Source organism: Pteropus medius, unplaced genomic scaffold (assembly GCF_902729225.1).
Source record: "Pteropus medius unplaced genomic scaffold, Ma_sr-lr_union100, whole genome shotgun sequence".
Taxonomy (NCBI): domain Eukaryota; kingdom Metazoa; phylum Chordata; class Mammalia; order Chiroptera; family Pteropodidae; genus Pteropus; species Pteropus medius.
The window spans coordinates 6,853,925-6,877,588 of record NW_024355206.1 but is presented as its reverse complement, the minus strand read 5'-3'; the positions used below and the strand labels follow the sequence as shown (position 1 = coordinate 6,877,588).

General features: G+C 54.5%; 2 protein-coding genes across 7 annotated transcripts in view; one reads left to right on the top strand and one right to left on the bottom strand.

Moving 5' to 3' along the window:
• SCAPER (S-phase cyclin A associated protein in the ER) overlaps positions 1-14,186 on the top strand; it is a 166,924-nt gene extending 152,738 nt beyond the window's left edge. Inside the window, exons 28-31 of the mRNA XM_039858331.1 lie at positions 1,539-1,578; positions 8,875-9,198; positions 11,498-11,549; positions 13,747-14,186. Of these exons, the coding sequence (XP_039714265.1) occupies positions 1,539-1,578; positions 8,875-9,198; positions 11,498-11,549; positions 13,747-13,847 (517 nt within the window). The 3' untranslated portion in view covers positions 13,848-14,186. The remainder of the gene's footprint in view (positions 1-1,538; positions 1,579-8,874; positions 9,199-11,497; positions 11,550-13,746) is intronic.
• On the bottom strand, positions 73-23,150 carry ISL2 (ISL LIM homeobox 2). Of its 6 annotated transcripts, none has more exons than XR_005651867.1 (8): positions 22,874-23,150; positions 21,930-22,119; positions 21,549-21,808; positions 19,987-20,270; positions 19,331-19,498; positions 18,499-19,048; positions 5,582-5,759; positions 73-1,920 (listed from the first exon to the last, which is right to left on the bottom strand). XR_005651867.1 is itself a non-coding variant. In XM_039858332.1 (6 exons), exons 1-6 carry the CDS (start codon positions 22,929-22,931, stop codon positions 18,932-18,934), a joined length of 1,077 nt encoding a protein of 358 aa, XP_039714266.1. In that variant the 5' UTR covers positions 22,932-23,150; the 3' UTR covers positions 18,417-18,931. The 6 variants fall into 6 exon arrangements, 1 of the variants encoding a protein (XP_039714266.1); XR_005651865.1 differs by lacking the exons at positions 73-1,920; positions 5,582-5,759 and adding exons at positions 11,808-12,557; positions 13,609-17,755; XR_005651866.1 differs by lacking the exon at positions 73-1,920 and having other exon boundaries at positions 2,534-5,759.
• Positions 23,151-23,664: the final 514 nt, after the last annotated feature.

Sequence of the window (23,664 nt, the reverse complement as noted above, 5' to 3'; positions counted from 1 at the left end):
CCGCATATTTTGCGATGATTTTTTCCATTCTTTCTTAAGAAAACAAACATTCTGAGTTGGGTTTTTTTTTTTCACCATATTCAGATGTGATATCTGTACAGGTGTAGGCAACACACATCGCTTACGTGTGTGAGTGCTCATAGCACAGGGTGCTGTATCTCTGCATGTCCACAGACCTTCCGAGAACATCTGTCTAGTCCACCTTCCCTCATTGCCAGAGGGGACAAGGAGTGAATTGCTCAAGGTTACCAGCGAGAGGACGGTGTGCTCAGACTGTCTCGAAGTCCACCACGCTGTGTGGACCGTGGGCGGCTGGGGCAGCCCAGGGTTAGTGGGGGGCCCTGGTTCTCAGTCGGCTTCTCCCTGCACACGCAGGACGGTGTTGGATGCGGGGCCTGCCCCAGAGCCTCCTTTGCAGCCTCTGCTTTGGTCCCAGCACAGAGCCCCTTTCTCGAGGGGAGCAGAGAATAGTCATTCAGGGGCCTTGTCACCCATTTTCCCTGGAGGGACACAGGACAGCCCCTCGCCGCTGCTTCAGGAAAGTCCTTGTTTTTCTAGAATCACCAGATTCCCAGAGTCTGTGCAGGCCAAGTCTCCGGCTCTTGGCTTCAGCCTCTCCCCGGGATCCTGCTGCATCCTTCTCCTTCCCCCTTGATGCTCTGCTGGTCCTTGACCGGGGAGCCGGGAGACCGCCAGGAGGAAGGCTGCTGCGGAGGGGCCGGCCTCCCGCACCGTCCGCCGGAATCTCTGCATTTCGTCTCAGCCTCGAGACCTGTCTGGTGGCTGACGCTGGTTCGGGAGCAGGAGACTCTGTCTGCAGTGCTAGCCGACGCAATCTGTGTTTCTCTGCCCTGAATTGGACTGGACGATGTGTGTGGAGAGACTCTTGAGATTCTTCTCCTGTGATATTTAAATAAAGCCCTTTCTGCGCCCTGCCACCGGGTGAGAGGAGCGAGGCGCGTGTGCTTGCGGCATGCCGGTTTCATGCAGCGATTCACGGGGGTCCCGGGCCTCCAGGCTCGGGCCTGGGCTTCAGGTTGATGTGACTCGTCTGGAGCCACGTGTGCTGGCCTGGCCCGGCCACCCGGCTGCAGCAGGACCTGTTCTGAGGGAGGAATGTGGCAACTACTTTGTTTCTGCCCTGCTAGAAAAATATGCTTTGTTCCGATCACGTACAGACTCTCTCGCTGTCTGTTTTAATGAATTTAGATGTCTAGACACCTATTTTTGCTCCTCCGTTGAGGATATCTTGTCTCTGACAAGAAAAGGAAAAAAACAAAAGGATTTTTCGGCATAAAGAATTTGCCTCGCTGAGGTTTAACTGTTTGCATCCGTTCCGCCTGACTTGCTGCCCCGCTCACCCTGCCACACTGACTGACAGAGCCTGTGGCCTCAGCTTGGACAGCCCAGCTCACCGGCTTGCTGGAAGAAGCTGCCCTGTCCCTCCCTGCCCCTGCTCCCCGTGCCATTGTGCCAGGAGGCTGCTGGCTTCGGTAGGCTGCTGGCCCAGGTGCCCGGTCAGCTCGCTGTTCTTGCAGATCCAGAGTCATGTCATCTGAGGCCACTGACAGCCCTGGGGTGAGTAGGCCCAGGGCTCGATGTGGTGGGTATAATCCCCTGGAGTCGGGTTTGGGGACCTGAGCTCAGTCCTCATTCTTTTATCCCCAGACGGTTACTGGGCACCTGTTATTTGTCAGGGGTACAGCAGGGAATAAAACAGACACGGCTCCTGCCCCCATGGAGCTGACAGCCTTGAGGCTGTTGAAAACTGGGGGTTCCCGGCTGCCGGTCTTTGCCTAAACAATTGTTCTTGCATCTGGAGCCGGCGGGGCTATGTGCCGGTTCTGTCTTCTGGTCCACGGCAAGCACGGGGCTGGGGTCACAGTGATGTCAGTGTCTAGAAACACACCAAAGGGCATTCTGAGGGGGGGAAAAAAAAAGAAAGTAAATAAAGGTGCAGGGCTTTCTGAAACCACTTGATAGAGTGAGTTTCTTGCAAATAAGGGGAAATTCAGGATCACTTGTAGATCTCACCAAAACCAGCAGGTGAGTCCTAGAGAGCTGGAGATTTTCCTGCAGGTACCACGGTTATGTCTGTGGGAGGCAGGGAAGCAGGCAAGAAACTGCTACAGAACCTTCTGCTTTCTTATTTAGTGTCGTGGTTTTGGTGTGGTCAGGGAATGAGCTATTTGCACATAAGTGAATTTTGCAGATGACCCAACTTACCTTTTAAAACACAGTGTTTATTAAACATTAGCTCTTTGTGACCTTTTTTTACTACTATAGTTTCCTGCCTCCCTAAACTTAGACTTAGCGCAGTATACATTTTTGATCTCTTGAAAGGAGTACCCGCTGGAGTAGTCGCTTGAGGCCTCGCGTGTGTGGGAGCAGATTTTTCTTTTTGCGGGGAGGGGAGCAGATTTTTCAAGGTGAGCAAAGGTGGTAAGACATTTTATAACAAGACGGTAGCGCTCTGAAGACCCACTGAAAATGGAAAGGAATTTTACTCTTACGGGAAATGATTCTGGGCAACTTTTTGAATTCTTATTTCTACTCCAAATCGTTTCATTTCCCACCGTGTCACTCGGTGAGCTGTTGCTGCTTCGTGTTGTCGGTTGACCTATGTTTAGCGGTCTCATGTGCTGGTTCCAGCCTCTGCAGGCCAGAAAACCGCTTTTATTAGACTCGCTTCTGAAATGTGAGCCGGCGGACTCTGTCGGAGCTTGCAGAACAATCCTTGGAGTAACTGACATGGATGTTGTGGAAAGACGGGGCCCTCGGTTAGAGCAGGGATGTCTCTGACTTGTCAACACCCTGTCCCAGGTGCCTCGTGCCACACTTGGCTGGGGTAGATGCGCAGGAAATGTTTGCGAATGGGTGAGTTCCTGCTCGCTCGCTCCCTGGTTCTGCCGCTGGCTGAGGAGGCGTGGGCTGTTCCCATTTATGTGACACCATGGACTCGCCACCGTTCTCGGTGTCCTAGGCAGTGAGTGCAGCATTGTCACTTTGCAGGCGACATATCTGTAAACTGTCCCCAGGCCTGTTGCATTTCTGCACCAGACCGATGACTACTCAGTGCCCTACATCCGCTTTCCTTTTTTTCTCTAACAGTTGGGAAAAACTAGTCTGGTCATACCGAGGATTAACATGATAAATGTAGTACGCGTTACAGCATTTCATTCAGATACGTTCAACCAGATTGGAAGGCACTTAAAACCCTAAAGGCATCTGACTGCGAGACCGTCACGAGGCGGTGCTCATTTCAGAGTCGCAGGTTCCAACAGGTCACTCCGGAGAGTCTAGCCCCATCACTCACCGTTCCTCTTTCAAGGTCTTATGTCGGATCATCTGAGATGAACCCTTGGCAGAGCCCAGCAACTGAGCCAAGAACTGGCGATTTGATACCTAGCCAAGCAGAATATAGGGTTTTGAAGAAAGGCCTTTTGTGTTGGTTTAATCCGTGTACGTCGGTTGGCTGCGTCTGTTTAGGGTGGCAGTGTGTCATCCTCGTCTTCGTCGGTGCTGGCAAAGCCGTGTGAGAAGTTGGCCAGTGGCCAGTCATAGGAATGCGCTCGAGCCAGCGACAGAGCCCGTGTGCGCAGGGCGGGCGCCTCGCGTGTCTGACATCCCCAGCTGGGTCGGAGAGCCGGGTCACTGAGTGTTCCGGGCCCGGTTCCGCCGCGGCTGGCTGGGGGACCTGGGACAGGTGTCTTGTACTTTGTGAGTGGTAGATTTTCTCTGAAAGAAGGGTGGCCATCCCTGTCTGCCCCCGGCCTTCAGAGACACACGGTGCAGGCGAGGGCCTTCGCAGGCAGACTGCAGCGCTGCCCCTGCCTGTGACGAGCCCCGCTCTGCAGGGTGTCGCCCAGACTCTTAACGCGGCAGTGTCCGCCAAGTGTGGGTTGCCTGCCTCTGGGTGAGACCAGCGTCGCCCCCAAGCGCTCGGGCAGGTGACAGTTATGAGCCGCAGATGGGGCTTCGAAGCCACAGGTCAGTTTCTCACGTCCTGGAGGCTGGACGTCCAACGTCAGGGAGCCGGCAGGGTCGGGTCTGGGAGGGCCCCGTTCCGGGTCGCAGATGTCAGCTTCGCCCTGTGTCCACACAGGCACGCCTGCGGAGCTCACAGGGCCTCTCATTCGAGGGCACCGACCCCATTCACCATGGCTCCGCGCTCGTGGCCTGGTCACCTCTCAAAGGCCCCCCTCCTCGCCATCACGGGGGCGGGCAGGATGTCGGCCTGTGCACTGGGGAGGGACTGGCTGTGGACGCCTCAGGCAGCACAATGTGCCCACCATCGAGGTCTCTGAGTCAGAAAGTGGCACCTGCACCTCAGAAGTGTGGTGTGACCCCCAGGCCAGGCACCGGCCGCCCTCTGTCGCTGACTCTCAGATGGACGTGCCCGGCACGGCAGCCTCTGCGCACAGGCCGGGCTGAGCCCCTCCTGGCCGGCTCCACTTACCTGCGTTTCTGGGCTCGCGCTGATGTGGGGTTTTCTATTCAGAGATGTCAGAGCACACTTCCTACTCCGCCACCGCAAGGTCCTGGCAGCCACCCCGGCTCTGTCCTGTGCAGGCAGCGCCAGGGAGGGGCTGCAGCAGTGGCTTCCCGGGCTGAGTCCCAGCCAGACGAGCCGATGCTGCCCAGTCCCCTGCCCCGGGGAGCAGCCCGAGGAGGGCTGGGGGCGGGGTGGTGGGAACCCTCCCACCGGCCTGGGCGGGGGTTCGGGTCCTGCGAGGGAGTGGAGGGCAGAGCCAGCCCAGGAGCACTCGGGCAGCCACGCTCGGCACGAACACTGCTCTTTTCACCGCGGTCACCGCCACTGTTTCCTAGGGCCGTCCTCCAGGTCCTGAAGGCTGCCATCTGCCCCTTTTATAGAAGGGACCCCGGGGCTTTGACTGGTTAACTGACACCCAGAGCACAAGGCCGCCCGACACCCCACAGCCTGGGCCTGCACATTCCTGGCTCACGGCCGCGGAGAGACAGCTGACGCAGTCCCTGTGAAATGTGCCTGGTCGTGCAGGTTGGCTGTCCGATGAAGCATCACTCTGGCCAGGCGACGGGGAGTCAGAGCTGTGTCCCCCCAAATTCACATGTTGACCCTTAACCTCCACGTAACTGTACTGGAGACAGGGCTTTTAGGAGGTAACATGGTCACATTCGGTCGTGAGGGTGGGCTCGCAGAGGGGAGGCCGCGTGAGGGCGCCGTGAGGTGTCAGTCTGCGAGGCGGGACGACAGCCACCTCCACAACGCACGCTGCTCAGACTCCCAGCCGCCAGGACCGTGAGAAACGAGGGCCGTCGAAGCCACCAGCCTGCGGTGGTTTGTGAAGGCGGCCGGAGCCGCCGCCGCGGGGCCTCCACCTGCAGTGTCCAGGTGCCCCGATCTGATCCTAGCCTGCGGGCCCCATTCCCCTAGGTAAGGGGTCCCCTCTCTGCTGACTCGGGCGTCTGTGATTAGTCATCCATGCCTCGTGTCCCCGAGAGCGGAAGCATGCCCCGGGTGTCCCTAGAGCCTCAGGAACCAACTGTGCTGAGTCGGGAGCCCTCCCGGGCCTCGCTTGGTGCCCCCCGGTCCCCTCACCTGATAGAGCGCGCAGCCGTTGACGAGCAGCACGTCCGCCCCCCGCTCCGCGTCCCTTCCTTCCCGTGGACGCCGTTCCCAGGCCGGCGCGGCCCCGTCTGCAGCCGCCTCTGCCCGGAATGTCGGTGCTTCCGGAGAGAACGGGGCTGGGCCTCTCCCTCTCCGTGTCCTCCGTCCCCTACCCCAGCGACAGGAAAGAAACAAAGCAGTGAGGACCAGGGCACGGGGACAGGACACCCGTTCTCGGTGCCCGGATTCTTTCCCACCGTCCTCTCTCTGGAGAACGCTCCAGAAGGGGCTCGAGATGGCCGCGAAGTACGCTCTCGTGTGCTGTACTACAGTCGGAGCGTCTGCATGATTTGTCTCAGATTCAGAACAGGAATCGGGTCTTCGGTGACAGGGTCTAGTTAGAGAGCCAGCACCCCGGTCTCGTTCTCTCTCTCTATTTCGGCACCGGCTGCACAAGTTTGTTCACTGGGTGCAAACCGAGCTGTCCACTCGAGGGGCGTGTGTGTCACACGGCAGTGGAAGTTCTCCACCTTCGACCCAGAGCCGTTGGGCGACTCGCCCAGGGCCACATGGCCGGCAGGTGACTGCAGCAGAGGCAGAAGCGAGCCCGTGGCCCCTCAGCACACCACAGAGCAAGCGGGAGGCTCAGCGTCAGCGTCTTTTGATCTGAACGTCGTCGGCGACCCTTTGGGTTCCTCGGCGCCCTGCTCTGCGTGCGGGTGGAGATGGTGTCTGACAGGCCGTTCCCCAGTGACGGGCCGTGCCAGCCCCCTGCCCCCATCCCAGACCGACGCCCAGGGCTCAGTGCAGTGCTGGATGGGCTCTGTGGGAAGCCCCTTTAGGTTGGTGCCAGCTGTGGACCCCAAAGGGAGGGACAGATGGCCTGGCAGGCTCAGAGTGGGCCACCTTTATGAATAAAGGTCACAGCTCCATTGGGAAGGTGTATGGTGAGGAAACATCGTATTATAAGAGATTTCACTGAATTACGTCCATTCCTTTAATTCGGCAAGACTTGTGTGTTTCGTGATGGCTCTCTATTGAGCTTCTGCTGCCTTTGGAAAGCTCGAGCAGTCTAAGGGACATTTGACCACCTTATGACGTGGGAGCGAGTGACCGGATAAGGTAGAACTAAGTCCTGCCCTCGCCCCCCACCTGTCAGAAGCCTGTTGGCAACTCTCTCCTGGCGTCCAAGGCCTTGGGCGTCCGGGTCGGGCTGTCGGTATCCCAGCCTTGTTTCCCTGCCCCTAATAAAAGTGCTTAACCGAATCCAGGCGACAGTCCGGCTGGGCTCACGACATCAGGCTGCCGCCCCGGGGCCACAGGCCTGCCGGAATCACCAGCAGTGGTCTCACCTTCTGCGTCTCAGTGCTACAGGATGGCCCGTCCTGGGCCTCCGAACCCTGTCTCCCCACACATCTAAAGTGTGGTTCGAAGGACAGTGCTGGCTAGATGCCCTACTCTGGCTCCCAGCCAAGGCAGGCAGTGCGGCTCTCACTGCTGCTCACGTCTGGACCGTTTCTCTGCGACCTGCCGCTCTGTCGTAGGCGGTCCTGCGGGTAGACCGCCTGCATCCGTGCGTTTTCTACAGTCCAGGAACATAAAAGTCATGGCCCCTGGCAGGTCGCTCCCTACAGCGCTGGTAGCTTCTCGACTCACTTCTTCCACGGGCATCTGACAGCCAGCTCCGTTTCTGGAGGGGACCGACAGCCCCCCGAGGACTCTGCTGTGCCCCAGTGAAGGCCGGGAGCCGGGGGTGGTGTTCCGGCTGAGCGCTTACGTTCTCATTCACCGTTCTCAAGGTGGGCCCTGGGTCACCCAGCTCTTTCCTATTAGAACTGGGAGTTGTCACCTTTGCGTTAGCATGCCTGTGCCAGCCAGACTGGCCAGCATGGGACCTTCCAATCATGTGTGTTCTGGTGATAGCATTTTAACAGTGGAGTCCCCCCCAAAAAACTTGTCCTTAATTTTTGTCCCAAGGGAGAAAAGACACTTCGACAATGGTATTATTATGAATTATAAAGTGGCATTGTTGGGCTGTGCTACAAAATTTGAAGCTAATAATTAAAATAAAGACTTAAGCAAATGCTTTATCAATAAAGTAGATAATAGGGCATATTTTTCTCAGCCAGTGTCTTAAGTGGCAATGCTGAATTGTCACACCGTAAGTCTTTAAAATTCCTGCGGGATTTGGAGGTATTAACAAGTCCCTGTCAACATTCTCTGAAGGTTTTGATGTCATTTTAACTATGGAACTAAAATATGTGAACTGTCACTTTGTTGACTTTGTCCTTAAACCAAACTGCATTATCATCGGAGAGGGTGTGTTCTTAAGGTATTGTTAAAAGTCCTTTGAAAACTTGTAAATCCCCATAATTTATGTGTCTCCTGCCTCCGCTGCTTCATTCCTTCCTTCTGGTTTTAATTTGAGTGCAGTCCTGTCAGGGTGTGTACCTGTAAAGTCGTGTCTTTCCAAGTACAATTTACAGGCCTGACCGTAGACTTTACAGTGCTCCTATCCTCCTGTGAGCTTCCTCCTACAGCAAGAGGTGGGCCCTGGGTCACCCAGCTCTTTCCTATTAGAACGAACGGTCTAGTCCAGGTCACTTGAAACAGATCTCATTTGGACATTTCTTAGTTTGTTGTGCGGGCCTCGGGAGCAGACTGGGAAGGCTCCACTGTAAGCCCATTAACTGCACTGCCCCGTTTCTTAAAATGTACACAGCCGTAAACCTAGACTGCTTCAAGACAACGGTCCCATTTATCTAAACAATCCTCCTTTGAGACTCAGTGGCACTGATAGAAACACAGATAAGGAGTGTGGATCGGAGGAAGGATCTCTGGTGCCTGCGCTGAACTGTTCATTCCCCTCACAATCTCCTTTTCTTTCCCGGACTTGTCTGCATACGGAACAGATTTGTCTGTGTCCAGGATGTTCTGTGCGCAAGGCTGGGGGGGAGTGCGCAGGCCAGGCCGCAGGAGAGGGTGTCGTTCTTTGCAGGTGGGACTCTGGCCGCCCCACGTTCCGGGAGATGGGACTCTGGCCGCCCCACGTTCCGGGAGAGTGGGGAGAGTGGGGAGAGTGGGGCCGGGGACTGTGCTGAAGCCGGGTGTGTCGTGAGTGCGCTTCCCAGGCATCCTCTCGCCAAGGCGGCTGTGCTTTTGCCATGGAGTCTGATAACCTTTAAATGGCTGCAGAAATGCGGGAGCCTTTTCCTTGAGTTAGACACTAGATTTATTTTTGCTCCTTTCAAGATCAGTTAAATGAAGATCAGGTAAGGAGCTAGGAGTCCTTCATTTCTCCTCCGTGCACGCCTTCACCGTGTTCTCCGTGGTTGTCACTGGCATGCTGGTGGGGTGGGGGCCAATGGGCAGGTGGGGCTTTTTGGCAGTTGGCCTGGGGTCCGTCATCGTTTCAGGTCGTCGTGCAGTCCGGCCGCCACCCAACGGTGCTGCAGCAGCTCTGCCAGTTGCCCTTCCAATACTTCAGTGACCCTCGGCTCATCAAAGTGCTGTTCCCTTCGCTCATCGCCGCTTGTCACAACAACCGTCAGAACAGGATCATTCTGGAGCAAGAGATGAGCTGCGTTCTACTGGCCACGTTCATCCAGGTAGCTCTGTGCCGCGCCCGATGCTCTTGAGAAGTGAAAGCGAACCAGCTGTTTATTCTTGCCATCCGCATTCCCTTTCAAAAAATTCACGTATTTCTGTGCTTGAAAATTAATTTCTAAAATATCAGGGTAGTAAAACCGGGGTTGAGTGTTGTGTAATTTCTGCTTGGAGGATTTCAAGGAAAGGACATTTTTTTCAGCTAATGAAATGCTAAACCCTGACTAAGGAAATAATGTTTAAAAGACTGCCAGATTTTTCTTAAGGTTTTAACCGTGACATTCATCTTGCATTTACTCTAGCTATAAGGAATACATAATGATTACTGAAGATCAGTTAAAACTTCAGTTAATTTGTAAATGTTTCAATGAATGGATTACATATCTACAGACACCCATCTGTGTGTGTGATAAAAAACCCTGTCATTGCTTTTATAAAAATCTAAAACTTTTAAGTGTGGCCTGATATTTTTCTGATCCAGTTCAATTCTGTTAGACTGGAATCAAAATCACTGCTATAGCAAAGCGTCTAAATTCACTTCGTCAACTGGCAGTAGACAAATCAAGTTGGCTATTCTTTAGTACTTACTAATAGCCGCAGTTGTAGATCATATTTGCTGGAAGTCTTCCATTTTCTTTCCAGTGTTGCACCATAAAACTAATGAGTTCTTGCTCCGTGATGCACACGTGATTAGCAGACAATAAGATAAAAATAACAGCAGAGAAAGGAGAGCTCTGCAATTGTATCGTCCCTTATTCTGGCTCATATCCATAGACCCCTGTTGAAAGGGTGTGATGGTGCCCCAGACCTTCTTCGGCGTCGAAACAGTTAGTGGTTTACACTTTTTAATGATCAACTTATAAACACAACTAGGTCGATTATGTTTAGAAATGCTTTATTTTCCGCTTAGTTGTTTTGCTTAAGCCTGGCTTCCATTTTCTTAAAAAATTTTCAAAGATATTCAGACCTGCAGGTAGGGCATGAATTTTCATAGAAAGAACGTCTTATGGTTAAATTAAAACCTTAAAAAGTCATACGATGTATCATCACGCCAACATTTAAGGTTCTTCATATAGTCTTAGAGCCTTCGGATTAAACTGAATAGAAAATACATTACAGAGAATGTTAAGGCTGTTACCTGATGTTCAGATTATTCATTCTTTCATTCAACAGGTAACTTGTGAGTGCTCCAGGCACTGGGAACAGAGCAAGGAATAAAACAGATAAAAAGTCCTGCCTTCCTAGGTCTTTCAGTAAGGTGGGAGGAGTCAAACAAAAACCAAAGGCGTGAAAGCAGTAGCAGTCAGGCGTGTGTTAAGTGCGTGGAGAAAAGTAAGGCGGGGAAGGGGGAGGGGTGGCCAGGGAGGTGAGGCGCAATTTTTACGGCAGGAGCGGAGGGGCCTCAGCCAAGACGGTAATAGTTGAGCAAAGAGCAAATTTTGCATCTGTAGCAACTTAGTCTCATATTTTCAACTGCTTGGACACAATTTATAAAAATACAAATGATGTCAGAATGTAAAGGTCATATATATCCCTTGTTTTCATCTGGTACTGACCTCAAAGTACTTCTAAATCCACTCTGCTCTATTACATTCGACACACATTTAAATGTAAGTGAATGTAGATTTAACACACATTCAACATACGTTTTAACACACGAATGCTATAAATACTACAGAAATCGCTTATAATGCTTCTTTGCGATAGAATGTTAAATTAGTGGAATTAAATGTTTTTTTGCCTATAAATAACAGTGTTCAAGGGGATAAATGAACATTGGATTTTGCTTTATAAAATGGTTCTGCAAGGTCTCTGTGTGTTAGATTGTTAATAGTCACTAGAAAATGATACTAAAAATACGAGCTGGTAATTTCTGAAAATTTACATATTATCCAGTACATTTTTCATTTTCCACCTAAAAGTTATCAGACTTTAAGATTCAGCCGCATACTACTTAAGGGCTTTTATAGTTGTGCTTTAAAAAAATGTTAAATTTCTGGCAATATTTTAAGACAGTAAATTTGACTAAAGTGTGTAGTTTATCAGACATAAAATGAAGCTGTGGTTCCACAGTCAGCAGCAACCTGGCGGTGGTGATACTTAGCAAATGTTAAGTCATCACTACTTGATTTAACTTTGTGAGAATCTGGACTACATAACATCAGTTTCTTCAGCTTTTATATTTGGGTTCCAAAGGAATCTTAAAAAAATAATTGCCTCAGAATTCAGCAGCATTTTTCAAGCCTCCCTGTTTGTATAAAAGTTGCATTGGTATAAAAATACTTTTCTCGTCTCTCACAGGATTTTGCACAGACTCCAGGCCAGGCAGACAACCAGTCTTATCAGCCCAAAGGTATGTCTCTGTTGAAATTGAATGTCATGTGTTCGTTAGGAGAATGGACGTGTTTCTCACTCCACCTTCTGGAACTGTTAGAGAAACCAGTTTATTACATCTCCTAAAATATTTGCTATTCGGATACCAAGTATATTTCAACGGGTAAAGAAACTGATTTTGTCGTTAAGCGGGAGTGCATCAGAATATACGAAGAAATCTATGGAAGCGAAGGAACAAAACATCTTCGTGTAAATCATACTCGTGCGAGATATAATAAATGGTGCATAACTGCTGAGTTTATTTAGGAATATAGGAGACAATCAGATCATTAATGTTGGCCTGCATTACTCACATAAATACTGAACTCACAGAGATTTGGTTCCCTAGCCATGTTCGGAATAAAATGATCAATGACAGGCACCCATATTTTCCCCCTTAATGCAGGTACTTGAATTTTTGATTGAAATAAGGAAGGTAAAATTGTTTTACATGGAGAAAATGCTGTCAGATTAACAAACTTTTTCCCTTGTAGTGTTCCTGCTGAGGTGTTTCCTGTGATCAGAGCTGGAGATGTAGAATTCTTAAGTACACTTTTACTTTTAAAATCCTCCAGACTGCAGCTTGGTGTGCAGGCACTCTTTGAGGTCGTGACAGTGTCTCGGATGGGGACCCGGACCCAGCTTCCCCAGTTCTTCCACTAGTTTGATAGTCTTTAAAGTGGCCAGTCAGAGGCCCACGCCCAGCAGGACCCTCTCGGGTACCCACCAAGTAGCCCTCCCTTAGGGGGTCGTCTTGGACTCTGTCTCTCACACTCACACACAATTATCTGTAGTGAGCAGGTGCTGAAAAGGACATAGAAGAGAAGAGGAATAGAGCTGTAACATTATCCTGAAAAATGTCACGTTTGAGTAACTCAAGTACTCACAGAAGTAAACAGAGAGCTGTGCCCCTCCTTATGAATGCAAGTCAACATCACGGTCGGTGCCATTTGTCCGAGCCGGATTAGTGTGGAAGTTCAGTTCTGCCCTGACTCAGTCAGAAAAGAAAAAGAAGTGATCGGGGGCTACTTGGGAGATATCAGCATACTCTGTTACTATCTCTTACAAAACAATCCTTTCGATCGCGAATATATGAAAATACCTAGAAAAATCTTCCGATGTGTTTTTTAAGTGCACGGCATTTTCTTTGCCAGTAAGAAGCGCAGACATCCCTTTTTCTTTTCTCCTGACTCTAAGGATGAGTCGCCATTAGCTGCGTATCTGGCAGGCGAATCCCAGGGGCTGCCTCTGTCTGCTCGGTTGGCCGGCGCCTCTGGGAGCCTCTCAGCCTTCTTTCTTTCCCAGCGGACCATCTCCTCTGCCTCCATTGCTTACCCTGATTACAATGAGCTTAATCCACAAAACAGCAAGTGGGGAATTGGTCCCTGCTTTGCTCAGTCATCGCTGTATTTGGTGACAGCTCATAATATGCTTCCTTGATTAAAAAAAAAATGATGACACCTTACTTAGTTGTCAGTTTGTACTTTTGACATCTGTTCCCCTTTTGCTTAGGTTAAGTCACCGTAAAATGCTTCAAGACATTTGGAGTTCTTTGCCCAGGTGAAGCTCAGTGTAAAGAGCTCCGGGTAGTACCACATCCCTACTGCCCAGGAAGAACTGTGGTTTGTAAGGACTCGCTGCTGCTCAGTGACTGCCCAGTCATGAAAGTGTTTGCTTTCTGTACATTGGTAGTTAATAAAGCTCCTAATTCTTCCCTTTGCTTTATTAGATGACCGACTGAATGGCAGATTGAGCATTTTTAAAGTTATATTGAAACTAAAATCATGTTTTATACCAATTAGACTATTTTAGAAAACAAGTCCAGTTTATATACAGATATACCCTGACAAGGCTAATTTAAGGAAAAAGATACGGCTGTCACTGTGTTGTGATCACTATCCTTATTTTTGACTATTTTCTTACTCTGGATTCCAAAAGTTTTTTTCATTATGTGTTACATAGAGGTTATGTTAGAAGCACAAAATGGATTGTGATTAAAATATAGTTTTTATAGATAGCGATAGAGATAGATCAACTACCTTGTTTATTTACATACACTGCATCATGGTTTGTTTGAAGTTTATGTCTCCATTTTGTGGTCGGATATCAAAATAATTGCTTAAACTTTGAAGAATTTCTCTTCTTATAATTTAATTATTTTCCTTTTTTCCTCTCAGGAAGATGCCTTTGTTCCCAAGACTATCTTGAACTGGCTAACAGATTTCCTCAGCAGGCCTGGGAAGAAGCTCGACAGTTTTTCTTACAAAAGGAAAAATAATAAATGTTTGGGTGGTTCTGTATCTGAGTACCCTCATTCATATTTTAAATCGTTCAAATAGACATTCTCGCCTCCTGAAGAAACCCATTCTCACATGTGTATACTCCCCCTGTACTATAGATATGGTATATACTTTGAACTATTTATAATGACTGTAGATACTTTAACATTCTACTTGCTGATTTTGCAAGTTGAGTTCATTTCATTTATGCACAATACCTTGGAGTTTAGTAACTTCCATCCTATAATATATGTTTTGTATTTGTAACGTGGGTGAAATTAGACAAAAATTAGCAAGTCTGCTTTGTTCTTGTAATAAAATAACTTATTCTGTTTGCAGTGGTGACTTTTCTGGTAAAAACAAAACAAATTTGAAAGAAAAATGCTACTCCGACCCTAGAAGTATCTTAAAGACTTAATTAAAGTGAAGCTGCCGTAATGTTTCTGTTTAAGGTTTGGGGTAAAGACGTAGATAACACTTCTACGTTGTAATTACATACATGCCTTCGGCCTTTGGACATGAATTTAGAGCACTGCCTCCGTGGGTCGGCCTAACCTTTCCCAGCAGACGGCGGGAGAGCCGCGGGCACTGCCGAACCGAAGTCATTCTGCAGAATAAGCCCAGTCCGGAAAGATCAAGCACAGTGAGTCACCGCGGGTATTTTCTGAAATGAACGTGAACTGAAGCCACCTCGGGACCAGTGAAGTCGCAGGTCACAGCGGCTCCAGTGCGTGGGACCCCTCCTCCCCCCCAACCCACCTTTCTGCACCTGAAGGGGGTGCACTAAGAGGGACACCAAGTGACAGCGCAGTCTTTTTTGAGGATCAGGATGTAGCAACAACTGAGATCTGGGTGGAAAACGGCCTGAGTACGAATCGGATGCAAGACTCGGGGGCTGGAAGAGAAGTTTCTTTGTGTTTCTGTTTTTGTTTTTAAGCAAACCTACCCGCCTACGGTGGGGACAGCTCACGCAGCTGCCGCCGCTGCGTTTTCCCTGCTTCACGAACCGCGAGAAGGGGGAGGCCCGATGTCACAACAGAAGCCGGCGGCTGCACCCTGAGCCCTCGGAGCTCCCGCCGCCCCTGCCGCCGGGACCCGGGGCTCCACGCTGCTCGTCTACACTGCATCCGGCTCCTGCGGACCAGACCGGCCCAGCCCCTGGGGCGCAGAGACCCCTCCTCCCAGGACAACGGTGCCTGGACCCGGGCGGTCCATCGAGAGAGGAAAAATCGCATTTATGAGACTCGCCGCCCAAACGCCTCACGATACCACAGGCTGTTTTCCAGTCGAGAGCCACCAGTGACGGGCACGCCGCAGCCACCGCCCGGGAACCGGGGCGCTCGCAAGTAAACCTGTAACCCAGTCCAGCCGGGTTCCTCCCCATGGGCCGAGCCACCGAGGCTGCCGCTTCTCTAGGCGGCCGGCCGGGGCCCTGTGACCTCGGTCCGACCTCACCTCCGCCCGCCGGGGTCGGCTCTTCTCGAGCTCCCTGCCAGTGAGCGAGGGAGGTGTCCCTCCTCTCCACCCCACTGTCCCACCCCCTCTCCCTGCTCCCTCGTCCCCAACACAGGGTCTCCCGCCTCTGTCCCCAAACCAACCCCTTAGGTGCCCTGCCTCGAGTCTCCAGCCAGGGAGGTGCCCTCATCCAAAGGCTGCACTCACCTGGCACTCCCGCCCATCCCCGCAGCTTGCTGGGGGCCCAGACTTGCTCTGTAAATGGAGCTGGGTCGCAGTGCTGTCCTTGCTTGTGCCCTTTTCCTCTCCCCTTACTGCTCCGTCTAACTCCATGCACAGTCTCTGTCAACAAGGTGCCGTCTGTAATTGGTTACCCAGTCCTCGTTATTGCATCCAGTCCCTGTATCTTGAGGAAAGTTTACCTTTACATCAATCAGACCCATATTTAAAAGCCTCTAATCTTCCCTACATCAGCTTAATAAACTTTGAATTTCCTGCTTTTATCACAAGTCCACTGGAAACTTCTCTGCAAATAGTTTATTATTCATTCATTGTTTCCTCTCTCCAGCACCCGCTGCCATCCGGCTAAGTCTCCTGCTCTTTGGCGAACACTTGTATGGGAAAACGGGGCCAACTCAATGTGTGGCAGTTTATGCCCCTCCCCCAAAGCTGCAGTGGCAGAATCTCACATTTTCCTGAGAACGATTCTAGACAATGTCTCACACCCAGTAGTTGCAACTCTGACAGAAGTGAGCTTTAAGCTATTCCATATTCAAAATTGAAAGGATGGTTTCTGTCCCACAGTTCATTCACTATTAGTTTATTGGGAATACTGGTACAGGGCCTCTGAATTTCCCAGAATTATGCAGCCTTTCAATCTGTGTTCTGTATATAAAATCCAAAAGTTTTTGCATCTCTGGGAATCTACTGCCTCAATTTCATAGAGCTATCCAAATTATTAGATAAGTCTTTGGAGAATATCTTATCCTAAAGTGAATCTAGTCAAATAATGAACTCTCGTCTTCCACCTATGGCCTTTCCTACTGAACTGACTTTTTACTACACAATTGGGGATGTCACTTTAAAAGTTCAGTAAACATAAAATACAAGACTTGTAATTGTTACAGGCAATTTAATTTACAAGAAAATCCCTACTGTATTACAGAAGATGTTTAAAAATGACCCGGGAGCCATTAAAACTGATATTAATGTAACTAACCAACCGTAGATCCGACACCTCACCAGGGACCATTGTAATAAAGCTTCAAAGTCAACTCCTTTCCCTGGAAAACAATGTGCCACTTAGGGCAGCTGGCAAGAAACTACAGGGGAAAAGCTTATGATGTTTAATACAGTAAATACAGATAGACACAGGCATCCCAATATACAGTAACCACTTTTATCTGGGTAATTTCCCAGTATTCAAAAACATCAAAAAGAGGAATTAGATTTCGATCTATGAATGATAAAGAGATGACTAGACAGATGTTTCCATTCATGACATTAAAATAGTGCTGTCAAAATAAAAAATTTGGAGCTAATTAACAACCATTAATGAAATTATTCAAGAACCTTTTTTTTTTTTTTAAGATGACAAAACCCAATATTGTGGATAAATTAAAAGTTTTTGAAAGGAAGATTTCTTGGAAGTTTAGCCCTCTATCCAACGGCCAGTCAAAAGGTAAAAGGAACTATTTCTGTTTGGGAGGGAATGGTCTAAGTTAAGAGAATGAAGCCTCAAAGAGCCTAACCCTGATTATTAAAACCGTTATCTGGATCCTTGAGAGGTAAAGCTGGTCCTCATTAACCCGACGTATCTCTTCCCTTATCTCTAAGTTTGCAGCACCGTTTCCTAAATCCCGAAGGGAAGTGTCCTTTTTAATTTTTGTGCTAGCATCACCTTGACTTTCAGGAAGCAAAATAGACACGTGACCCAATTTTCCCCACCACCTCCCGTTTTCTTTCGATAACTGCCCTCCCGACTTCCAGCCTTCCCTCGCGACGGGGCGACGGTGCCTGCCGTCAGCTCTGCCGTGCGAGCAGCCACGGCTTTTAGCAGAAGGCGCCTAGTACTCCATCCCGCCACCACAGCTGCCCCCTACTCGGGGCACTGCCGTCTTTCAAAACAAATCCCGGGCAGAGAACGATGTACTTGCGGGTCATTTCACTCGAGGGACAGGGAAACAAAGCCAACGGCAGCGATTTCTCAAGAGTCGCGGGTGGGCTGCTTGGCTGGCAGCTCCCGAGTGCGGCGAGTGAGGCTGCCAAAGAGTTAAACTCGCGAAGGGGAAAACCTGAGCCCGCGTTCCGTGCGCTCGCCCGGGGCTGCTGGAGATTCGGTATCTCTCGGTTATTTCCTGCGAGCTCTAAAGCCAGTTTTCAAGAAAACAAGTGGCAGGGTTTGAAATGTCACACCGAGTGACCTGGGCCATCCCCGCCCCGGCATTCGGGTCTGCAAAGAAAATAAACCGAGGACACGCCCGACTGCGTCTGGGTGGACCCGCGCTCCCGGCGGGGCGCTGTGGCTCCCGCGGTGTATCGCTTGCAGGTGATGCCGGCGCAGATAAGGGGCCGCCGCCCGCCTCTCCCCGTCTAGACGGGAATTAATAACCGGCGAGACCCGCGGGGCGGCGCCCGGGAAGTGCCCCGTCCGCCCGGCCCCGGGAGGCAGCGGGCTCGGGAGGGCCCCGCGCACCCGCTGAACGTGGGACGACGGCGCGGCCCGGGCCGGGGGCGCCGGGAGCGGAGGCCCGGCTACGCGGAGCCGACATCCTCGCGCGCCTGACCTCGGCTGGGAGTCGGCCCCACCGCGGCCACTCGAGCTTCGCCGTTTCCCGCCCGAACGCCCGGCCCGTCCGCCGCGCGCGCTCCCGCCGACCCGCGCCCCGGGGCTGGGCGGGGCGGGGCCGCGAGCAAGTGCGCGCCGCTTCCGGGACGGACGCAGCCCCGCCCCCGCGCGCCGGCCAATCGCCGCCGGCCCGGCCCGGCCCGGCCCGCCCCTTTGCCGCGCGAGGGCACGCGGTGCGAGGGCACGCGGTGCGACGGCGCGCGAGGCGCGGGCGCGGGCCTGAGGGGCGACCCCCCGCGGCGTCCACAACACAGGACAGCGCGGCAGCGGGGAATGAGTTTTTATTAAGACGAAAATATGCGTCCCACGAGGAACGGCTGTTCTTACAATAAATAACAATAACTTACGTTTTGTTCGGCAAAGGCTCACACGCTCTGTCCTCCGTCGACGGATAACTTAAGCATTTTCAAGGTAAGTCCCGTTTCTAGTTTTTCGGCATTCATGCGCTTTGCGGGGTCGAGGCTGCTCCTCTGGGCTGTCGCGTCGTCTCCCCGCGGCGCCCCGGGAGCCGCGGGGGCGCGGACGCAGGCAGAGGAGGGTGCAGAGCTAACGCTAGTAAATCCCGAATTCCCGTTCTGAAAAGTCCAAGTCCTGGGAGCAGCGCCGTCCAGCCTGGGAAAGCGGGTGCGTCCTGGCGCTCGGGGCAGTGCTGACGCCTCTCCGTCCTCTTGAAATAACAGTAATAACAGTTACAAAGGCGGGAGCTTTCGGCGGACGGGGCCTTAGCACGGGCGAGTCTCATGCAGGGAGCATGCGCGGTCCGCGGGCTCGGGGTCCCCCTCACGTCTCCGCCGGACTCGGCACCATGCTGTTGGGCGTGTCGGGGAGCTGCGAGGACAGGGAGGTCACGTCGCTGCCGGAGGAGTTGCCTAGGGAGCCAGACTCGGAGAAGGAGACCTGGAGGCACAGGTGCGAGCGGTGAGGACGCGCCCGGGCCGGGGCTCCGAGCCGGGGGCCGAGCCCTTCGGGAGGTGGCTTCCTCCCTGGGCCTCTCCCGGGAGCGCTCCGCCCAGCGAGGCCTGGCTTAGGGCGCATCGGGGGCCGAGGTGAGGTTGCGGCCCCCTGCCACCGTCCCAGCCGCCCATCCCACGGGAGCCCCCACTCCCCAGCCGCCACCTGGGCTTCGTCGCGGAACCCCTGCCGCAGGCCTGAGGTCGCGCGGCCAGGGCCGGGCCTCACCAGCTGCTGGAAGGCGGGCTGGTCCAAGTCGCTCTGCAGCGCGAACTCGCTGAGCGCTTTCCACGGAGGCTGGTACGTCTGCACCTCGACCGCGCTGCCCTGCACGGCGCTGTCGTGGCGGATGGGGCTGCCCGCCACCAGGGGCGTCCCGGTCAGGCCCTGGAGGCTCTTCGGGACAAGAACGGGGGTCGTGGGGCGCGCTCGAGTCAGGTCTTGAGTTTCCGCCCACCTTTGTTTGAAACTGGGGGCCGGGCGCTGGCCCGCTCTTTGGGGCCTGAAGCGCTGTCCCGGGAGGCGCGCGCGCGACCGCACCCGAGTGAGCCCTCCGTCCCCAGCGAGGTCACCGCGGGCCCGCAAACCCGCCACCAGGGGCCGGCCCCCGCGCTGGGACCTCAGGGCGAGGGAACGGGAGGCCTGCGTTCCAGTCGCGACAGGCAGGCGGGCACAGGCGGTCCGCCTTGGGCTCCGAGCTGTGCCCCGGACCCCAGCTCCGGCGTGCCGCTGAGACCGAGACCGGACCTCACACAGCCATTGAGCAGCCTTGAGCCCTGCGGCAGGCCTTGCTCTCAAGGCACAGACACGCCGTCTGGAGAGTGCCATCCCCCGATCTCCCCAGAACCCGCCCCACCCGACCAGCGCCGGCCTCGGCCTCTCACCGTCTTGTCGCTGTGCTGCTGCTGCTGCAGTTGTTTCATGAGGATGGATTTTTTCTTGTCCTTGCAACGCTTGTTCTGGAACCAGACGCGGATGACCCGCGGGCTCAGGCCGGTCATCTCCACCAGCTGCTCCTTCATGAGCGCGTCGGGCCGCGGGTTGGCGGCGTAGCAGGTCCGCAGCGTGTGCAGCTGCTTCTCGTTGAGCACCGTGCGCACGCGGGTCGTCTTCTCCGCCTGCTTGTGCGCGTGCGGGCGCGGCGCGGGCTGCCGGCCAGCCCCGGGGTCTGCGGAGGGGCGCGGGATGAGCGACGGGCCGCCGCTCGATCGCGTTTCCCTCACATTCGCTCGTCTCGTTGTGCTCGCCTCCCTTTGCGTGTGTTCGCCCCACCCGGAGGGCTCCGTGCAGTGAAGTCCCTTCCCGACTCCCCGAGCGCGGAGCGGCCGCTTCCGGCCGAACCTCCCGCCCTTACCTCATCCCCGATGCCCGCACACGCCCGCGGGACAAGGGACGCCCTCCAGAAGAAGTGGGAGTCGCGGAGGAAGAGGAGTGGGGCGCGTCCGGGGCGCTGGAGGTGGCGGATTGCGGGCTTGTCCCCCGCTTCCCGGAGCCCACGAGGGGCTTCCCCTGCCCCCGCTTCAGAAGCCACTCGGACAAGGCCGCAGAGGCCGGCCTGGGCGCGGCTCCTCCCTCGAGATTCCAGGGTCCCCGGCCCAGAGGCGCCGGCACTGCCCTCGCTCTGCCTCGGGTTCTCTCCACCCGGGAATCGGCCCGACGCCCGCGCCGAGGCCACAAACAAAAAAAAGGGCGCCGGCTCCGTCCCGTTTCACTCCCCGTCTGCACCGGGTCTCCACGCCCCCCGCCAGGCGCTTTTAGGTCTGGATAGCCATCGACGACTAGTCCGCCCTGCTCGATGTCCTCGTTCTGCCGGGGAGTGCACCGAGGGCCAGACACCGGAGGGCCGCTGCCAGGCCGCACAGCAGCAGCGGCGCAGCCTGGGCTGGGGACTGCTGCTTCCGGCCGGTGCTCGCCGCCCTCCGGGCACAAGGGGCTCCCACCACGCACTCGGCCCCCACCTCCGGGCAGCCGCATCAAAACGCAGAGCACTCCTTCCAGAGGCGTTTTCTGGGGCTCCTGAGTTTGCCATGGTCCCCTCCCTCCACACCCATGAGCGCTTGGCTAAGTTGTCCGTGGAACTGGGACTCAACACCCACAGACCCCTCTCGCCGCTGGCTGGCTGGCCTTCAGAGGCCAGGCCTGCACTGGTACGGAGCTGTGTCCCTCACATCCCCAGGCAGGCCCCACTTCAGAGTCCCCATTGTCATTCCCGCTCCCAGTACCGCTTCCCCTGTACTGACCACGGAGGACACATGCGCCACAACTGACCCCACACTCACACACGATTCCGGCTCACACGGACCCACAGGCGGCTTCCCCACGGGCGCACACACACTGGGCTATGTCCCCAGCATGCGGTTCTGCACTCACAGGACCACACACCAGGGACAATTTTCGTGCCAGCGCCAGCGGCCCACACGCGGGCCTTTGCACGGGTGCGGCTCACCTGGCAGATGCAGGCCGCGCGCGGGGAGCGAGCCAGGGCTGCTCGGGCTGGTGGCCGCGGCACGCTCCAGCAGAAGGCCGTGGTCCGCGCGGCACAGCAGCTCGTGCTCCCGCAGGGAGAACTCGTCGCCGGGCAGCAGCTGGCGGCTGCACACGGAGCAGCGGAAGCACTCGATGTGGTACACGCTGTCCCGCGCCCGCATCACCAGGTCGCTGCTGCTGAAGCCCACCTGGCACTTGGCGCACTTGATGCCGAACAGCCTGTGCGCGCAGGGCAGTTGTCAAGGCGCGGCCGCAGGCTCCAGCCCCCGGCCCCCGGCCCCCGACCCCCGGGTGGGAGCGGCCATCCCCGAGGGCCGGGCCGCGGTCCCTGCAGCCTCACCTGACGTAGTCCCGTTTGCAGTAGGTCTTCCCGTCTCTCACGAAGCACGTGCACGTCTCATCCAGGTACTGGCTGCACTCGGCACACTTGAGGCAGGCGGCGTGCCACTCGAGGTCCGGGGACACCCGCAGGATGAACTGGTCGTGGATCTGACTCCCGCAGCCCACGCACGTGGCGGTGCCCGGCTTCTCTGCGGGAAGAGTGCAGCGAGTCAGGCCAGCCAACGCCCGGCCGCGCCAGCGGGAACTGCACCCACAGGGAAGAGAAAGCGGACTGTGTAAAGGTCCAGACAATTGGAAACGAAAAAACAAAATCAGAATTAGCGAGAGCTTTTTGTCCCCCCCGCCCAGCACCGAAAAATAATTAATAACATTCATTTGGACACGGCCGTTTTATGGATTGGCGTTGTAGCTAAAAAATGGTATGGTAGCTGAGAAGAAACAGTAAGCGGACACTGAAGAACCGCGGACCCGCTGCGTCCGCGCTGAGCGGGGTCGTGCCAACCTGTCCCTCCCGCAGCGACTCCCTCCAGCCCCGACCGCATGTCGGCTTTCAGCGGCGTCTCTTCGCGTCCTCCCCGACATTTACTGGTTTAAATCTTCCAGAGCAAGCTGGGGGAACCCTTATTTGCAAGACCAAAAGACAAGCGAGCAAACAAAAACCCCGACCCCCTGAATCACCCCTAATTGCCTTAGCGCAGAACAAGCAGATTTCACAGCCTGAGGTCAGCCCCGCAGGCTTGAGAAAGTGTTTAATTATGAATTAAAACAGCAGGATTCCAACGGATGAGTCGTCCTGCAGGCCAAAGGCATTCGTTTGGCGGCTTCTCCGCTAGTGCCCCGTCACAGGGAAGCCACTTGTAGAATCCACTACACGTTCTCCTACAGCAGAAATGCCGCCCGTGAAGCACAAACACCCGCAGCCGCACAGGGAGGAAGACTTACTCTTGGAATGATCCCCCATAGCACCCAGAAAAGGATAGTGAAAAATAACGTCCACCATGCAGAAGGAGGAGTGCGCCAAGGGCAGCTTGGGCACAGTGCGAGGGTCGCGCGCCCCGCCTGCTCTTTGCGAACTAACTCCGGCCCCGCGGACTTGCAGGACCGACCGCACCGGCCCGCACGCAGCATGACGTCAGCACGCAGTCGCCGGGCCGGGCCGGGGGCGGGACCTGCGGCGTCACCAACCTCTCCAGAAGCGGGGTGCGGGGGAGGCCATGGGGACCCGCGGCGGGTGGGCAGGCGTGCTGGGTGGAAGGCGGGTGTGACGCGGGATTGGCTGCAAGGAAAGGGACAAGCCTGATTGGCCGGAGTGAACAATGGAGCGCAACCCCCTCCCCGAAATCTGCGACGAGCCTCCCCGCCCCGGTGTCCGGACTGGACCTCGAGTCACCACGCAGAAGTCCCGCGGGCGCAGCCGCTCCCAGCTACCTGCTGGCCTTGCGGGGCGCGCCTGGCCGCGGAGGTGGATACCTGGGGTGTGGAGGGGGCTCGCCTTCCGAAGCTCCTCTCTATAAGGACAAAATTGACAAACCCAGCCTCTTGGCACGAGAGCGGGGGAAGGAAGACGTGGTTTGCTGGACGCGACCGGCAGCACCCAGCCGGCCACCCTTCTCTCGCGCGCCTTTGTTCTCAGGACCCGTGCTAGGGCGAGAGTCCGGGAACGCCCCCGCGGTTCGGATGAACTCAGACTTCCCCACCCGCCGCCTCGGGAAAACTTCTGAGTCGGGACACGG